Source organism: Trematomus bernacchii, unplaced genomic scaffold (genome assembly GCF_902827165.1).
Source record: "Trematomus bernacchii unplaced genomic scaffold, fTreBer1.1, whole genome shotgun sequence".
Taxonomy (NCBI): Eukaryota; Metazoa; Chordata; class Actinopteri; order Perciformes; family Nototheniidae; genus Trematomus; species Trematomus bernacchii.
This window is the reverse complement of record NW_022987563.1, coordinates 82,775-98,152: the sequence shown is the minus strand read 5'-3', so window position 1 is coordinate 98,152 and position 15,378 is coordinate 82,775. Positions and strand designations below refer to the sequence as shown.

Sequence of the window (15,378 nt, the reverse complement as noted above, 5' to 3'; positions counted from 1 at the left end):
GGTCTGGTGTTGTGAATTGCTATTAGCCTTAATTAACAGCATCCTGTATGGCTCATCCAAGCCCCCAGGAAGTGTGCCGGACTCTGATGAAAATATTCGTTGTGTCCAAGCGGCGGTTCTACAATTTCCGTATCAGTCCGTGACGTCACTGGGCCCAGAAAGACTTTTCCCCATTGACTAACATTGGGAAAGAGACGTCTGTAAATCAGCGGATACTTTTTTTTTAACTAAATAAACTACCCAGTATGAACTATTTTATAGCCCTTATTAGAATCATTCGGTCCTTAAAGTTGGAAAATGCACTAAAAGCCGAATCTAGATTTATTTTTTGTCTCCATTCATTCTACTGAGCCGAGAGTGGGAGCTCCGGGGGCGGGGCTTAAGGGGCGCATGCTCTGTGAGCGAACATGCGGGTTCTTCTGCTCTGACAGCTAGGCATGATGGGTAATCTGTGACGTTTCGCTCTCTCAAAAGTTGGGCCATTTTGTCCTCATGCACCAATGAGCAGCTCTCATAGGAAAGAACGAGACCCCGCCTCCCACGCTGTATCCAGTTCTTATTATACATCCATGGTATGTACTGAGAGCTTTAATGTGTTCACAAAGTCTCAAAACTTGAGTGGAGTCTCAGCCTCACAGCAGGAGGCCTCGAACACACGCCAGTGTGTGTCTGTTTTAGCGTAAAGTCATGTGTTTGTGTGGTGAGCAGACGAATGGATTAATGACACTTGGATCATACGGCACGAGGTGTGTGGTGTTGTGAATTGCAACAGTTATCCTTAATTAACGGCGTCCTGTATGGCTCATCATACAACATCCTCAACAAACTCTCCATCTCCATCTGGAACTCACTCCCACAACAAATCAGAGACTGGGCCGACCACCCCCCCCCCTTCAAAACACCGACCAAAACGGACCTTTTTAGACTAGCTTTTAATGTGTGATTGATGCCGTCAATATACAATAAATGTGGTTTTATTGCTAGATTCTTTTACCTCTGCAAAGCATCTTTACGCAGCTGATAAATGTAGAATAAGATGTATTATTAATAATTCAACAAGCCTTTTCTCTGTTTCTTTATCCTTTGTATATAGTGGAGGTATGCGAGAACCACCAATTCTTCTAGTATGCATCCAGAGAAAACTTAACTACTCTAACAGTGTCTTTGCAAATAAAAAAAAGAAATGGGTAAGACAGCTGCAGACACAGAGAAAGGGGATCACATTACTCCAGTGTTGAGCTCTTTACACTGTCTGTCAACTTCAAAATACCACTGTTGGTTCATAAAGTACTGAATGGTTTAGGAACACGTATATATATTTCTGAAATATAAAGTTTGTACTGCAGTAAAAGCAAAAATACTACAGGATCTGATATACAGAATAGACTGTATAAATACACTATAGGCCTGATATGTACTGAATAGTCAAAGTATAAATACAAATATTGACTGAAATACACATTACAGTCAACTTATAAATACACTATAGGTCTGATAAACACAGCTATATACAGTATAGTGAACGCAGTAGCATTATAAATACAATATGGTTACTTTAGAATCTAAAAAATGCTCACGGCCCACATTCAACCATAAACAATACGGAGGCGATCTGAAGTTCTGATTGGTCAATTCAGAACATGTGCAAATTATTTGGCGGCCCACTTGCAATGCGTTCGCGGCCCTCTAGGGAACCGATGCACTTTGGTATAAATCAGTGTCACTAATTGAAGCTGCAGTTCACTCACCTGTCCTGGGGGAGGCGCTGCTGTGTGGGGGGGCAGTGGGGGGGGAGGTGTTCAGGTGGTAGGAGAACCTCATGGTGCTGAACTGAGTGGAGAAGGAGGGCTGCATGCCCACAGGAACCAGCGTCTGCACAGAGGTCAGAGGTCACGCCCCGTTAGCCTCAGTTCATCTCCACACCAGACTCTTAATTTGAAGGGTTCCGTTTGAATCGGTCACTTCCTGTAGAGTCCTCAGAGAGTTCATCACATCGAATTAAGTCATTTTCGGTAAAAGTTCAGCATCTGTTTTTGTTTTTCTCTACTTCCTTCTTCTGATGGAAGTCATGAGGAGGTCATCGTCTCGCCTCACTCATCCTCCCCCTCTCTCTCCCCCATCTCTCCCCCCGTCACTCTTCCAGAAAACTTTAAAATCTTGTCGTCTCCATCTCCCGTCTCAGTAGAATCCAAATAATGTGATTTAAAGATAATTAAAAAAAATACTTCCTCAGATCAGCTGATGACTCTTTTAAGTTTCCCCAAGATTAGATCCGAATGCACGTGAAGAAAAAGTGACTGATTTTATCTCCTTAAATTAAACTTTTCTCAGTATTTTCCCCCATGAAGAATCCAAAATGTGCCGACTCAGCTCCAGCAGAGAAGCAGTTTCACTTTTCCTTACACTTCCCACTTTTTCCCAGATGTAATTACCCTGTTGCTGCTTCCTTTCTTACATCTTCTTCAGATTTTAAGTCTCTTTATTCCTGCTTCAGATTCCTCCAGACAGTCGGTAGATTTTCTCTCGGTAGCTTCAGGCTTTTGTGTGAAAATCTGATGTGAGCTGCAGACACACACCACAACTCCTCCTCCTTCTTCTCCTCCTCCTCCTTCGGCATGCAGACATCTGATCCCAGACCAGCTCCCCTCCTCCTCCTCGCCATGGTCTGTTTCTCATTTTCTCTCCTCCTTTCTTGTTTTTTTGGAGGCTGAAACTTGAAGCAAAGGGAAAACTGTGTGGAGAGAAATTCCAGCAGCAGTTTTTTGTTTTTTCCTCTTTCTATCAGAGCTGCAGAAGTCAGTCAGCTGATTCTCCTCTTCATCACTTCATGTTATTTTTATCACTTTAAAAGCAGCACAGATGAAATTAAAGGATCATGTGAGAGTCTGTCTGCCAGCAGAGGGCTCCATCACTGATCAATGCACGATCTGTTTGGTGTTTCAGTCAAACACTTCAGAGACATGCTTTGTATCCGAGACCTTTAATATGTTGTTGAACAAGAGGATAATCGAGGACCTTTAAGCCATAAAAAGAAGACAACTTTTGCCATGTGTTTAGGAAAAGAATGTGCTCTGAATCAGGCGATGATTTATATATTACTGCATATCTACATAGGAATAAAACGTTGTGTATCGAGTTGAAATTCTTCTATATTTGCTCTTCTTCTAAAGTCTTTTCAAATTTTGAGTCTCAAACATAAAATTAAAGAGGTCCTAAGCTGGATTGATTGTTACTATCAGATATGTGTAGCTTTAACGTAAACCTTAGGACATAAAAAAATGGAGTGTCTATTTTCACCCGGGTGTAAATAGCATTGTTAGCTACGGACACCCGGGTTGCGGTCGAATAGTCCGTTTAGCTTAGGAACCTTCCTAACGGAGTGAAATGACCCGGAAGTACCTCAGTGGCAGCCATGATAAGTAAATTCTCTAGATGAAAGGAAAGGAGGTTTCAAACTTCCTTTATAACCTCCTTTAGCTTAGGAACCAGTGAACCTTCCTTTACGAAAGGAAAGGAGAAAATGCTGCCCCACAATGCCTTGCGGCTGCAGCATTTGCCGTCACACAACAGTCGGCCGTTCACGGAAACAACCGATTATGACCGAGAAATTATATCATGAAAGTTACGGTGCTTATTAAGCTTTTTAAAACGTATGTGGTAACTTGCCAAAGTGCTTTGTTTTCAATGTTCATCAGTATTATAATCAAAAAGAGAAATATGAACGTTAGTTTTTACTGAAATTATCAAATAAAGTCAACATTTCACAGTCTTTACTGAGCTGTGTGGGGTTTGTTCAACTTTTAAAATATGTTTGAATGGTGATATACACAGCGATAGATGTTAAGGACTAACGTTTATAATAAATACATTCGTATTGATTTTAAGATCTTTTCATACAATCATACGTATTGGGATCATTTGTATTAATGTGGACCGGAGGGAGAGGGTGACGAGCATAAGTTTCACTTTCCTTTTGTATTTCAATTCCAACTTTGGTCATGAAGAATATGTTTCTCTGTTGTCTATGTTCATAAAGCATAAAACAACAGCATCAGAGCACGGTGCAGAGTCTCTAGATGAGTTTACAGTAGTCCCTCGTTCTTATTATACATCCATGTAGTCCGCTCACTCCGCTGTATAGAAAACTGTAGTTTCCCCACAGCAGCAGACGCACATTTATGACGTCCGCTGGCGCATCATAAATACGTCGGATAGTGAAAGTGCAGTCGGATTCTCAAAGCACCGCAGTCTCTTCTCCTAAGTCCTTTTGAAATCTCCTATCCACTATTCCTTAACCCCGTGACGTTTCACACAGAGGTCAAGGAATAGACAATAGGGATCTGGAGGAGCTGATTTTTGGACTATTCGACTATTCGACTGCAACCCTGGGTGTAAATAGAATCGTTAGCTACGGACACCCGGGTGTAAATAGCATCGTTAGCTACGGACACCCGGGTGTAAATAGCATCGTTAGCTACGGACACCCGGGTGTAAATAGCATTGTTAGCTACGGACACCCGGGTGTAAATAGCATCGTTAGCTACGGACACCCGGGTGTAAATAGCATTGTTAGCTACAGACACCCGGGTGTAAATAGCATCGTTAGCTACAGACACCCGGGTGTAAATAGCATCGTTAGCTACGGACACCCGGGTGTAAATAGCATCGTTAGCTATGGACACCCGGGTGTAAATAGCATCGTTAGCTACGGACACCCGAGTGTAAATAGCATCGTTACCTACGGACACCCGGGTGTAAATAGCATCGTTAGCTACGGACACCCGGGTGTAAATAGCATCGTTAGCTAAGGACACCCGGGTGTAAATAGCATCGTTAGCTACGGACACCCGGGTGTAAATAGCATTGTTAGCTACAGACACCCGGGTGTAAATAGCATCGTTAGCTACAGACACCCGGGTGTAAATAGCATCGTTAGCTACAGACACCCGGGTGTAAATAGCATCGTTAGCTACAGACACCCGGGTGTAAATAGCATCGTTAGCTACGGACACCCGGGTGTAAATAGCATCGTTAGCTACAGACACCCGGGTGTAAATAGCATTGTTAGCTACAGACACCCGGGGGTAATAGCATTGTTAGCTACAGATACCCGGGTGTAAATATCATTGTTAGCTATAGACACCCGGGTGTAAATAGCATTGTTAGCTATAGACACCCGGGTGTAAATAGCATTGTTAGCTACAGACACCCGGATGTAAATAGCATTGTTAGCTACAGACACTGGGTGTAAATAGCATCTGCCAAACTTAAAAAAAAGAAAAATCAATTAAGCATTTTTATTATAAATCATTTAAAGTACTATAACCATCAGACTGAGTAAAGCTGTTCACTCTCACGGACAGATAATAGATTTGTTGTTGTTCTTTATCATCTGACCTGTAGTTTTAGTAACATATTTTAATATTCATTTATATTAGTCACAAGCTGCAGACTTTAATCATCTTGGTTTATTTAAATGATTGTTAAGATTAGACATGAGGAAGCGTTGTTTGTGAAATTATAACCAGAGTTATCATTCTCTCTTTCCAGCTGCTGAACTGAACTGAGAGGCTGTGATGGTCCTGACATCCTGCAGGGGGCAGTGTTTGTGCATGAACACTAATAAAAATAAAAATAAATCAGTTTAAAATATAAGACTTTAATTAATATTCAAAAAACAACAACATTCAGTTTAAAATAAATAGCATATAAACAAACTATAAATGAAACAAATGTGACTTTCCTTCAGTGAGTCTCTGATCTCCTGGTCCTCAGGCTGTACCGAGGCTGACCAATCAGAGGAGAGGATGAAGACAGACAGAGGGACAGAAAAGCAGAGGTCAGAGGTCATGCAGAAGCTCATTTATGGTCTTCACATTTAAATCTGATAAATGTACATCCATTCAATGTTTCTTATAGATCTGGTGACCCCTGTAGTTAACACTGTAATGCTAAGAACTTCTAAACAATAAAAAAGTCCCATTATTTATTAAAGAAATATGATTTTCTTGACCGTACACAGAGGTGCAAGAAGTACTCAGATCTTGTACTTGAGTAAAAGTAGAAGGACTCAGATCTTGTACTTGAGTAAAAGTAGAAGTACTCAGATCTTGTACTTGAGTAAACGTAGAAGTACTCAGATCTTGTACTTGAGTAAAAGTAGAAGTACCAGAGTGTAGGAATACTCTGTTACAGTAAAAGTCCTGAATTCAAAATGTTACTCAAGTAAAAGTAGAAAAGTATTATCATCAAAATATAGTTAAAGTAGTGAAAGTAAAAGTAGTCATTGTGCAGATTGGTCCATTTCAGAATAACATATATGATATGTTTTATAATGATTGATCATGAAAGTGTTCTCAAAGCTGGTAAAGGTGCAGCTAGTTTGAATGACTTTGTATACTGCAGGGTAGCTTGTGAATTTACTCCAGGTGGAACTAAAGTCTGATTTAACACTTGATTATATTTCACATCATTCATCCACATCTGTAAAGTAACTAAAGGGATTAAATACATGTAGTGGAGTAAAAGTACACCAATTACCTCTGAACTGTAGTGGAGTAGAAGTACAAAGTAGAACAAAAATGGAAATACTCAAAGTACAAGTACCTCAAAATTGTACTTAAGTAAATGTACTTTACACCTATCACCGTACATGCACAATGAGAACTGAACATGTAAACGGATATTAAATGAGCTGGCCCATCGAGACGGAACAATTTCAGCTGTCTGCAAGTATGTCTCATTTGATGCAATGAATTTAGATAAAAATAACTTGTTTTAAGTAGAATTTTGATGCAACGATTTGTTCACAAGCAGGAATGTGGCACTCAAAACTGCACAAGAGATATGCAATTGTATGTATTTTTCGCAGCCCTTTACTTTATCTTACGTCTTTTTACTGTATGTTGACAGAATGCCAAAGAGGAACTTCCATTCCCTGTAATGAACTAAATAAAGTTTCCTAATTAAATGCAGCATGTGTTGACTGTGTGTACACGAGAGACTCAGAATCAATAGTTTATATTTAGCTTTACCCGTTGGTCCTCCACCAGGATGCTGTACACCAGAGGGCCGGAGGAGGAGGAGGAGCGACGTGGACGCCTGGCCGGACTCACTGAGGCATTCTGGGTAGTGGCAATCAGCACTGATGCATTGTGGGTAATGTTGAGCTGCAGCGTGGTGTCAGCAGCAAAGCTGTTCACTGTACTGCTGAGAATACTGTCATTCGTCCAACCTGCAGTACAAAGAACAAACTTACATTGGTAATCAAATAAGACAGTGACATCTTTTTATGTATTTATTTGAATTAACCTCACTATTTATAACTATTCATTTCTATTTATCATATAATATACACACACACACACACACACACCTATGTGCCTTTGTCATTATCGTGTGTCCTAATTATTCCAACATTTTATACTTTAAGTTAAAAAAAAAAAGAATTATCATAGTTTCTCACAAAAATGTCTTTATGCACAGAAATACAACCAAAGAGGCCCTGTTACGCTTTTTGTTGTTTTCCATTTCCTTTAGTGTGTTATAGGTTTGGACTCCTTTGTTTACTTCCTGAACATACTGTAGTAACATCACTATGTAACACTCGTGCTCCCATTGGCTAGCGCTCCAACACATTGTACGTGATAGGCTAAGGGGCGGGACATCTCTAAGCAGTTGACCAATCACAACAGAGGTGGCCAGGTAACCAATCAGATGGGACTGGGCTCTGGTTTCAGACAGAGGGTGAAAAGAGGTGCTGCAGCACAGGCAGTATGAGAAAAATAAAGAGCTTTTTGAACATTAAAGCATGGAGACATGTAGAGACACTACATACTGATATACACCTGAACATCAGCAGGAGAGGACTCTTTAAAGTAGAGACACTACATACTGATATACACCTGAACATTAGCAGGAGAGGACTCTTTAAAGTAGAGACACTACATACTGATATACACCTGAACATCAGCAGGAGAGGACTCTTTAAAGTAGAGACACTACATACTGATATACACCTGAACATCAGCAGGAAAGGACTCTTTAAAGTAGAGACACTACATACTGATATACACCTGAACATCAGCAGGAGAGGACTCTTTAAAGTAGAGACACTACATACTGATATACACCTGAACATCAGCAGGAGAGGACTCTTTAAAGTAGAGACACTACATACTGATATACACCTGAACATCAGCAGGAGAGGACTCTTTAAAGTAGAGACACTACATACTGATATACACCTGAACATCAGCAGGAGAGGACTCTTTAAAGTAGAGACACTACATACTGATATACACCTGAACATCAGTAGGAGAGGACTCTTTAAAGTAGAGACACTACATACTGATATACACCTGAACATCAGCAGGAGAGGACTCTTTAAAGTAGAGACACTCCATACTGATATACACCTGAACATCAGCAGGAGAGGACTCTTTAAAGTAGAGACACGACATACTGATATACACCTGAACATCAGCAGGAGAGGACTCTTTAAAGTAGAGACACTACATACTGATATACACCTGAACATCAGCAGGAGAGGACTCTTTAAAGTAGAGAAGAGGTGGGACTGACCCATGAGAGAGAGGGTAGACAGATCTGTGATGTCGGTGGGAGACACCAAAGTGCTGCACTCCTCCTCCTCTTCTTCTTCTTCTACTATTTTTGTTTCCTCCACCATGGGCACCTCATGTCTTCTTCTGCTCCCTGACCTCCTCTGGAAGAGAACCGATTGGTTAGTTTGATCAAACAGGAAATAACGTTTTCCTCTGTGACATCACTTCCTGTTGTTCTCACCTTCACCCATAACTGATTCTGCTGCTGCTGCTGCTGCGCCCCCAAACTCTCTACAGACAGACGGAGTAATGAGTGACATGGAAAGACATTACAAACGTACATGTAGAATAAGATACTCTATTTATCCCCTGGGACAAATTGGATTTTAAAAAGTTGCTCCATTCAAGAATACAAAAATATATAAATCTGAAATATTAAGATAGAATTTGAAGTAAAAATGTGCACATTTTACTTAAAGGGGACCTATCATGCAAAATGCACTTTTGTACGTCTTTTATACATGAATATGTGTCCCCGGTGTTCCAGGGAACTCACCAAGTGTCAGAAAATACAACCCTCTCTATTTTCCTCCATACCCAAATCTCTAAAAAAGGGGCTGCAACGGATCTGATAAAAACTGATCCAGATTTGAACACTGTCCTGACGTCAGGACGGTGGCGCTACGGCTATTGGGCCAACTCCACCAATCAGGAGGAGACAGCCACGGCCATTGCCGTTCGAAAGCGCTGGAGACGCTGTAGTACATATGCCAGGCCTGTAGATGGTGCTGTTCTCACAGAATCTGCCCTTGCAAAAACAGAGCTAGAAATTGTCAAATTGAGCAAAATGAGGCATGGCTAAAATGCATGATCTGTTTGGTATTTTGAAAAAAAAAAAGTATAAATATGCCTTATATAGGTATGGTCCTACACTATATTATTAAAATATAGCATGATAGGTCCACTTTAAGTATATAATAACAAATATGTAAAAAGTTGGTTTAATAAAATATAAATGTATGATATGTAGTCTGTTCATTTTAATGATATTAATGCTGAAAACCAGATTATTGCTCAACATGTGTTATACAGTAATGATGCTAAAGCGATGTTAGCATTGCACAGCTAAATAATGTTCCAGGTTATATGGCATTAGTTTAGTAGTATATCATGCAATATTTACTATATCATATTATTATTACTGGCTGCTACTATTTTTGCATTTGTTGTTACTATTTCTGGTATTACTGGCTACGTCATTACTTTTACTTGTTGATTTCTACGTTATAAAGCGGCTACTGATCTGTTCTACCTTGGATGTGTACTTATTTGATTGTTATTTTATAAATGTGTGCTTGCCTCTTCATTTAATGTTCATTTTATTTTTGTCTTTATCTGTACTGTCCGCTTTGCACTAACAACGGACATTTCTCTGCTGCTGGACAAATACAAAATGTTGATGCCTGATATAAATGTATGTTTTTTAAATTATTTAAGATTTATTTCCCAGTTTAAAACATTTCTTCTTGTTCTTCGTCTCACCTGCATGCAGCAGCGCCTCCTTCAGCTGCTGCAGCACCTGCAGACTCTGCTGCACGGGGTCTCTGTACCGAACACACACCACCAGCAGCACACACACACCAACACACACCATGAAGCGCCGCAACACACTCACATACACACTGACCAGCTCCTGCACACACACACACACACACACAAGTTATGACAACAACACACAGCTACAGCAGTACTTCAGAGACTCAGGTGAAAGGTGCTGACCATGTGTTTGTGTTCAGGATGATCCGAGTTCATCACAAACTGGTAGATCTTCCTCTCCAGGAAGACATTTAAACACACCAATGTCAACAACATCAACCTAAACAAACAGACACAGAAAAATACGGTTTATCAATCAAGCACAGATCTGAAATACACATATTGGTCACTCAGTGCCAAAAAACTTGACCAGTAGGTGTCTGAGAGGAGAGGTGAAGAGGAGGGGTTTCCTCTCTGAGGGTGGTGATGAGGAAGAGGAAGAGGAGGAGGAGGAGTTACCTGTCTGAGGGTGGAGGTTAGGAAGAGGAGGAGTTACCTGGCTCTGGAGGAGCGCTGCGTGGCGGTCAGGAGGAAGGCGGTGCAGAGGGCAGCAGCGTTGTAGCAGCAGGAGCCCAGGCTGTGAGCCTCCACCATCAGGAAGCTCTGCAGGAAGGACACTCTGTTGAAGAGTTCAGACAGCGCCACCTGCTGCTGCCTGGAGGCACCGTTCAGCTCCGAGAACACCGAGCGCAGGCCTGACAGACAGACAGGTGGAGAGAGACGGGTGGACAGAGAGACAGGTGGAGAGAGAGACGGGTGGAGAGAGAGACAGGTGGAGAGAGAGACAGGTGGAGAGACAGACGGGTGGAGAGAGAGAGACGGGTGGAGCTGGGTTAAGGCTGCTGTGACAAATTTTTGGCTGCTTTTTTTTTTTTAATAATAAATTAGCTTTTTACCTACCCATTGTTGTACTTTTTTAACCCTTTGTGAAGTCTTAAAGGTCACCTATTATGCAAAATCCACTTCATCATGTATTTTCTACATCAACATGTGTCCCCTCTGTGTAAAGAGACTCTGAAAGTCTCAGGAACAAAGATTCTCTCTCTTTTTGTCCTGATCCATTTATATAAAAACCTGTCTGAAAATGAGCTGATCAGATTTTGGCCACTTTATGATGTCATAACGATTTTTTGGCTTGTGTAACCATTAGCCAATCACCAACCAAGGTAACCCCCCCCCCCCCACCCCACCCCCACCACCCCCCCACCACCTTATCCCCTGAATCTCCTCCTAGAGCACCATTGAGTTCTTTGTAACCAAATATCTCTCAGAGGGGCGTGGGGAGGGGCTCCTTATTCTCATCTAAAGTAACAGACAGAGAATCAGCACTTTTGAAACAGGGCTGAAACAGAGGGGATTATGGGATGCTGCAATGATCTGTTTGGTGTTTGGAGCCAAACACTTCAGAGACATGTTCTGTATATATCTGAGACCTATAATATATTGATGAAAAACAGTATAATAGGGGACCTTTAAGGCTCTTTCTGTACGTGTTTCTTAACCCAGTGGATAGTCTTTAAAGGGGACCTATCGTGCAAAATGCACTTTTTGATGTCTTTTATACATAAATATGTGTCCCCGGTGTGTCGGGGAACTCATGCAGCGTCAGAAAATAAAACCCTCTCTCTTTTCCTCCGTACCCAAATCTTTTAAAAACGGGGGTACAACGAGCGGATACAGATTTGCTGCCGATATTACGTAGTTTCGGATGGTGGACCCACAGAAAGTTGCTATCAGAAACAATGCCTGACGTGTTTTGGACGTAATCTCGTCTTTGTTTACATTAGCAGAGCCTCGCTAACACTCAGAGCTAACCTGTACTGGAGAGCACATGTGTTTAAAAAGCAGGAAATAAAAAAAAGGAACTCACCTTGTGATAAACCCGCAAGAGAAAAAGCATTTGAGCTCCATACCGTTTCAGAAATAATCCTTGATGTGGTTTAGAACAGGATGGCATTTTATCACAGCAGAATTTAACTTTATCTCCGGTAGAATTCTGATCAGGCATTAGCTCCGCCTCCTCTTCTTTCTTTTTTTTAGCTAAGGACCCAAAATCCGCGTTTCTCTAACAGGGCTTCAAAAGAGGGATATGAGGGATTTCTAAAATGCATGATCTGTTTGGTATTTTGAGCAAAACACATCATAGACATGTTTTTATGTATTTTTATATATCCGAGACCCATAATATATGCCTTGAAATAGCATGATGGGTGCACTTTAAGGCGGTTTTTCTTGGACAATGTATTTTATACCCTGGGTAGAGTCTTGCAGGGTGACTCTCAGCTCCTCTCCGTTGTCAAGGATCTCCTTCTGTGCCTGTAAGGCAAGGGTCTGGGCATCAATGAGGTCCTCAGCCATCTGCCTGGTGGACAGAAGCTGCTCCGCTACACCTGCTGAGCTCTCCGTTAACCTGAGACACACACACATATCAAAAGTTTATAGGTGCGTGTGTGTGTGTGTGTGTGTGTGTGTGTGTGTGTGTGTGTGTACAGGTACGGATCACAAGTGGAGTGAATATGTTACATGTTACGTATTGCCTACACATGTTAGATAGAATTTAAATCAAGAAAGCTTAATGTGTTTTCATCACGATTCCATCAGAGGGCATTTGACTTTTTAAATGTAGCTTTTTTATTTCAGTGGCTTGCAAGATACTCCTTCTGAAAAGAAAGAGGTAAAGCAAACCCTGATATTACAGAGATGTCATTGACTGAATAAATGTTCCTGTTAAGGAGGTGTGTGTAACAATTACATTTCGATTATATTATTATAAAAAAATTAATTCAACTGTTTACATTACTATGAAGCTTAATTGCTGAATGACAACGTTTTAAGTTAGGAGTGTTTGTGTGTGAAATGCAGTGTGTCAGATCCAGAGATGGCAAAAGTACACACATCCTTTACTCAAGTAGAAGTACAGATACTCGTGTTTAAAAATACTCTGGTCAAAGTAGAAGTACTGACTAAACTTCTTTACTCAAGTAAAAGTAAAGAAGTATGGGCTTTGAAATGTACTTCAGTAAAAAGTACCCATAACTAGCAGCTGTTTTAAAGAGTACCTGACCTGCCTTTATATTAATAGAACAATAATGTCATTGTTAGCTAATGAATGTTTCCATGCTGAACAACGGCAACGTTTTCATTGGTCCCTCTTCTTTAGAGAAGACCAGGAAATGATGGATACACGGATCGTGTTCAAATCAATAGGCACGCAATGACTCTAAATAATAATGATCCCGCCACCAAACACACATTCAAACTAAAGGAACCAGCCTGTTTGGGAAATGTGAGAAGTAGAAAGTACAGGTATTTGTGTTCAAAATGTAAGAAGTAGAAAGTACAGGTATTTGTGTTCAACATGTAAGAAGTAGAAAGTACAGGTATTTGTGTTCAACATGTAAGAAGTAGAAAGTACAGGTATTTGGGTTCAAAATGTAAGAAGTAGAAAGTACAGGTATTTGTGATACAAATGTAAGAAGTAAAAGTAAAAAGAGTAGTGGAGTAAAGTACTGATACCAGAAAAATACTTAAGTACAGTAACGAAGTATTTGTACTCCACTACTTCCCACCTCTGGTCAGATGTGTGTTAAGTCCGCTGCTCGACACAAACACCTGTGTTAATGTTCCCAGAGTCTCACCTGAACATGGTGTTTTCCGCTCGGCTCTGCCAGGCTTCAGACTGCAGGTGTTGACAGATGGAGTGTGTGTGTGTGAAGAACTCAGTGTAGGCGTTGAAGGCCACGGCGTCCATCGCTCCTGTACAGCTGCTGACCTCCGACCCCTTGGGGCATGATGGGAAATCCCTGCCCGAGCTGACAGACAGAGATCATTTACTGTCAATGTAACAGACACAGAATTGTGCAATGAAATTCAGTCATGAGAATATTTTTTGCAAATAAGACAAGACAGAAAAACAGCAGAAAGAGTGCAGAGGTCGTGTTCAGGATGAGGAAAGAAGTAGCAGGACCCCTGATATTTAAAAACTTCAGAAAACAAAAATCAGCTAGCTATACTCTACTTTCCATTTCCTCAACTACATGTATCTGATGCTACTTAAAAGATTCAAATTATAACACAAAATATAGTTTTAAAATATTTTTGGGGACAATCACAAGCTACTAAAGAAAGCCTCTCCTTTGCCAGCTGCAACCTTCAAGTGATGAACACAAATGCATCGATAATTATAAGTCCATATTGTAATATATAACATTCAGAAGTTGGCCATGTTAACTAACATTTTGAATGCAGATGCTTAACTTAACAGAGAATGTCTACACATATACAATATCTGAAAATGAAATCAACTCAATAAAAAAGGAACATCATTCTAATGTCAACAATATTATACTATATAATATAAGTATGAGAATATAGTTTGAATAATATTCAATATATAAAAAAAAAATCCCTCAATGTCTGAAATGTTAATGACTGTTAAATCTGCACACTTCCCAATTTAACGAGCATTACATTTCATTACGCTTCTATCCAAATTGACTTACAATAAGTGAAATACACCAACTGCAGGTACATTAGCTTCAAATAAGCCACATCAATTTAGCATGTGATGAGAAATGCAAGGTCAAACGGGAAGTGTTCATCCAGGAAACTTATCTCATGTCCTTCAGGTTATTTAATATCTATAAGAATAATTAAGATCAAATCAGATCATTATGCATAAACCCCTCGTTCAGAGCCTGCTGACTGACTTACCTGCTCAGGTGACAGAAGGTGAAGCTCAGCGCGATGCGGCTCTGGCTCTCTGACGTCATGTCCGTGCAGCGCGTGTCCAGGTTGTCCAGAGCTCGCGCCCAGCACCCTCCGTACCTGGGCTGAGTCGCGAGGCTCTGCACGCGCCGCAGCTCCGCCATGCCTCGCGCATCAGAGTCCGGACCGGATCCGGGGGGGTAGAGCGCGAGGAGCACCGAGCTGCCCAGCAGCAGCAGCAGCAGCAGCGCAAGCACCTGAGCTGCCATCTTCACCTGTCTGAGGCTCGGCCAATCAGAGAGCTGGAATTGTACCCGGTCAGAGGTCAGCGAGAGGTCACGAGGTTGTCAACGTTATTCTTTACATTTCATTTGAGTGTTTTTATTAATTATTTTGGTGAAATACTTCTGTTTGAAAGGTGTTCTGTCAATACACTTATTTTTTGCTTTTAATTGACATTTATTTTGTTTTGTTTTATTCAGTTGTTTTTTTAGTTTCTTTGAATTAATCG

The 15,378-nt window shown here is 40.9% G+C and overlaps 2 protein-coding genes across 5 annotated transcripts in view; both read right to left on the bottom strand.

The window, feature by feature from the left end:
• The window catches only part of fgd1 (FYVE, RhoGEF and PH domain containing 1), a 41,046-nt gene extending 38,509 nt beyond the window's left edge, over nucleotides 1–2,537 (bottom strand). For all 3 annotated transcript variants that reach the window (XR_004555349.1, XM_034124163.1, XM_034124164.1), the window contains exon 1: nucleotides 1,749–2,537. Coding sequence is in view for 2 of the 3 variants with exons in the window: in XM_034124163.1 (XP_033980054.1) it covers nucleotides 1,749–1,854 (106 nt within the window). In the remaining variant the exon portion in view is untranslated. The remainder of the gene's footprint in view (nucleotides 1–1,748) is intronic.
• A 3,101-nt stretch (nucleotides 2,538–5,638) lies between these two features.
• Nucleotides 5,639–15,150, bottom strand: LOC117477492. 2 transcript variants are annotated; one of them, XM_034124162.1, is made up of 10 exons: nucleotides 14,874–15,150; nucleotides 13,799–13,972; nucleotides 12,413–12,570; nucleotides 10,657–10,855; nucleotides 10,344–10,440; nucleotides 10,107–10,257; nucleotides 8,806–8,855; nucleotides 8,584–8,725; nucleotides 7,035–7,234; nucleotides 5,639–5,787 (listed from the first exon to the last, which is right to left on the bottom strand). In XM_034124162.1, the coding sequence occupies exons 1-10, from the start codon at nucleotides 15,134–15,136 to the stop codon at nucleotides 5,746–5,748; spliced, it is 1,476 nt and encodes a 491-aa protein (XP_033980053.1). In that variant the 5' UTR covers nucleotides 15,137–15,150; the 3' UTR covers nucleotides 5,639–5,745. The 2 variants fall into 2 exon arrangements, with proteins under 2 accessions (XP_033980053.1, XP_033980052.1); XM_034124161.1 differs by having other exon boundaries at nucleotides 5,674–5,776.
• Nucleotides 15,151–15,378: the final 228 nt, after the last annotated feature.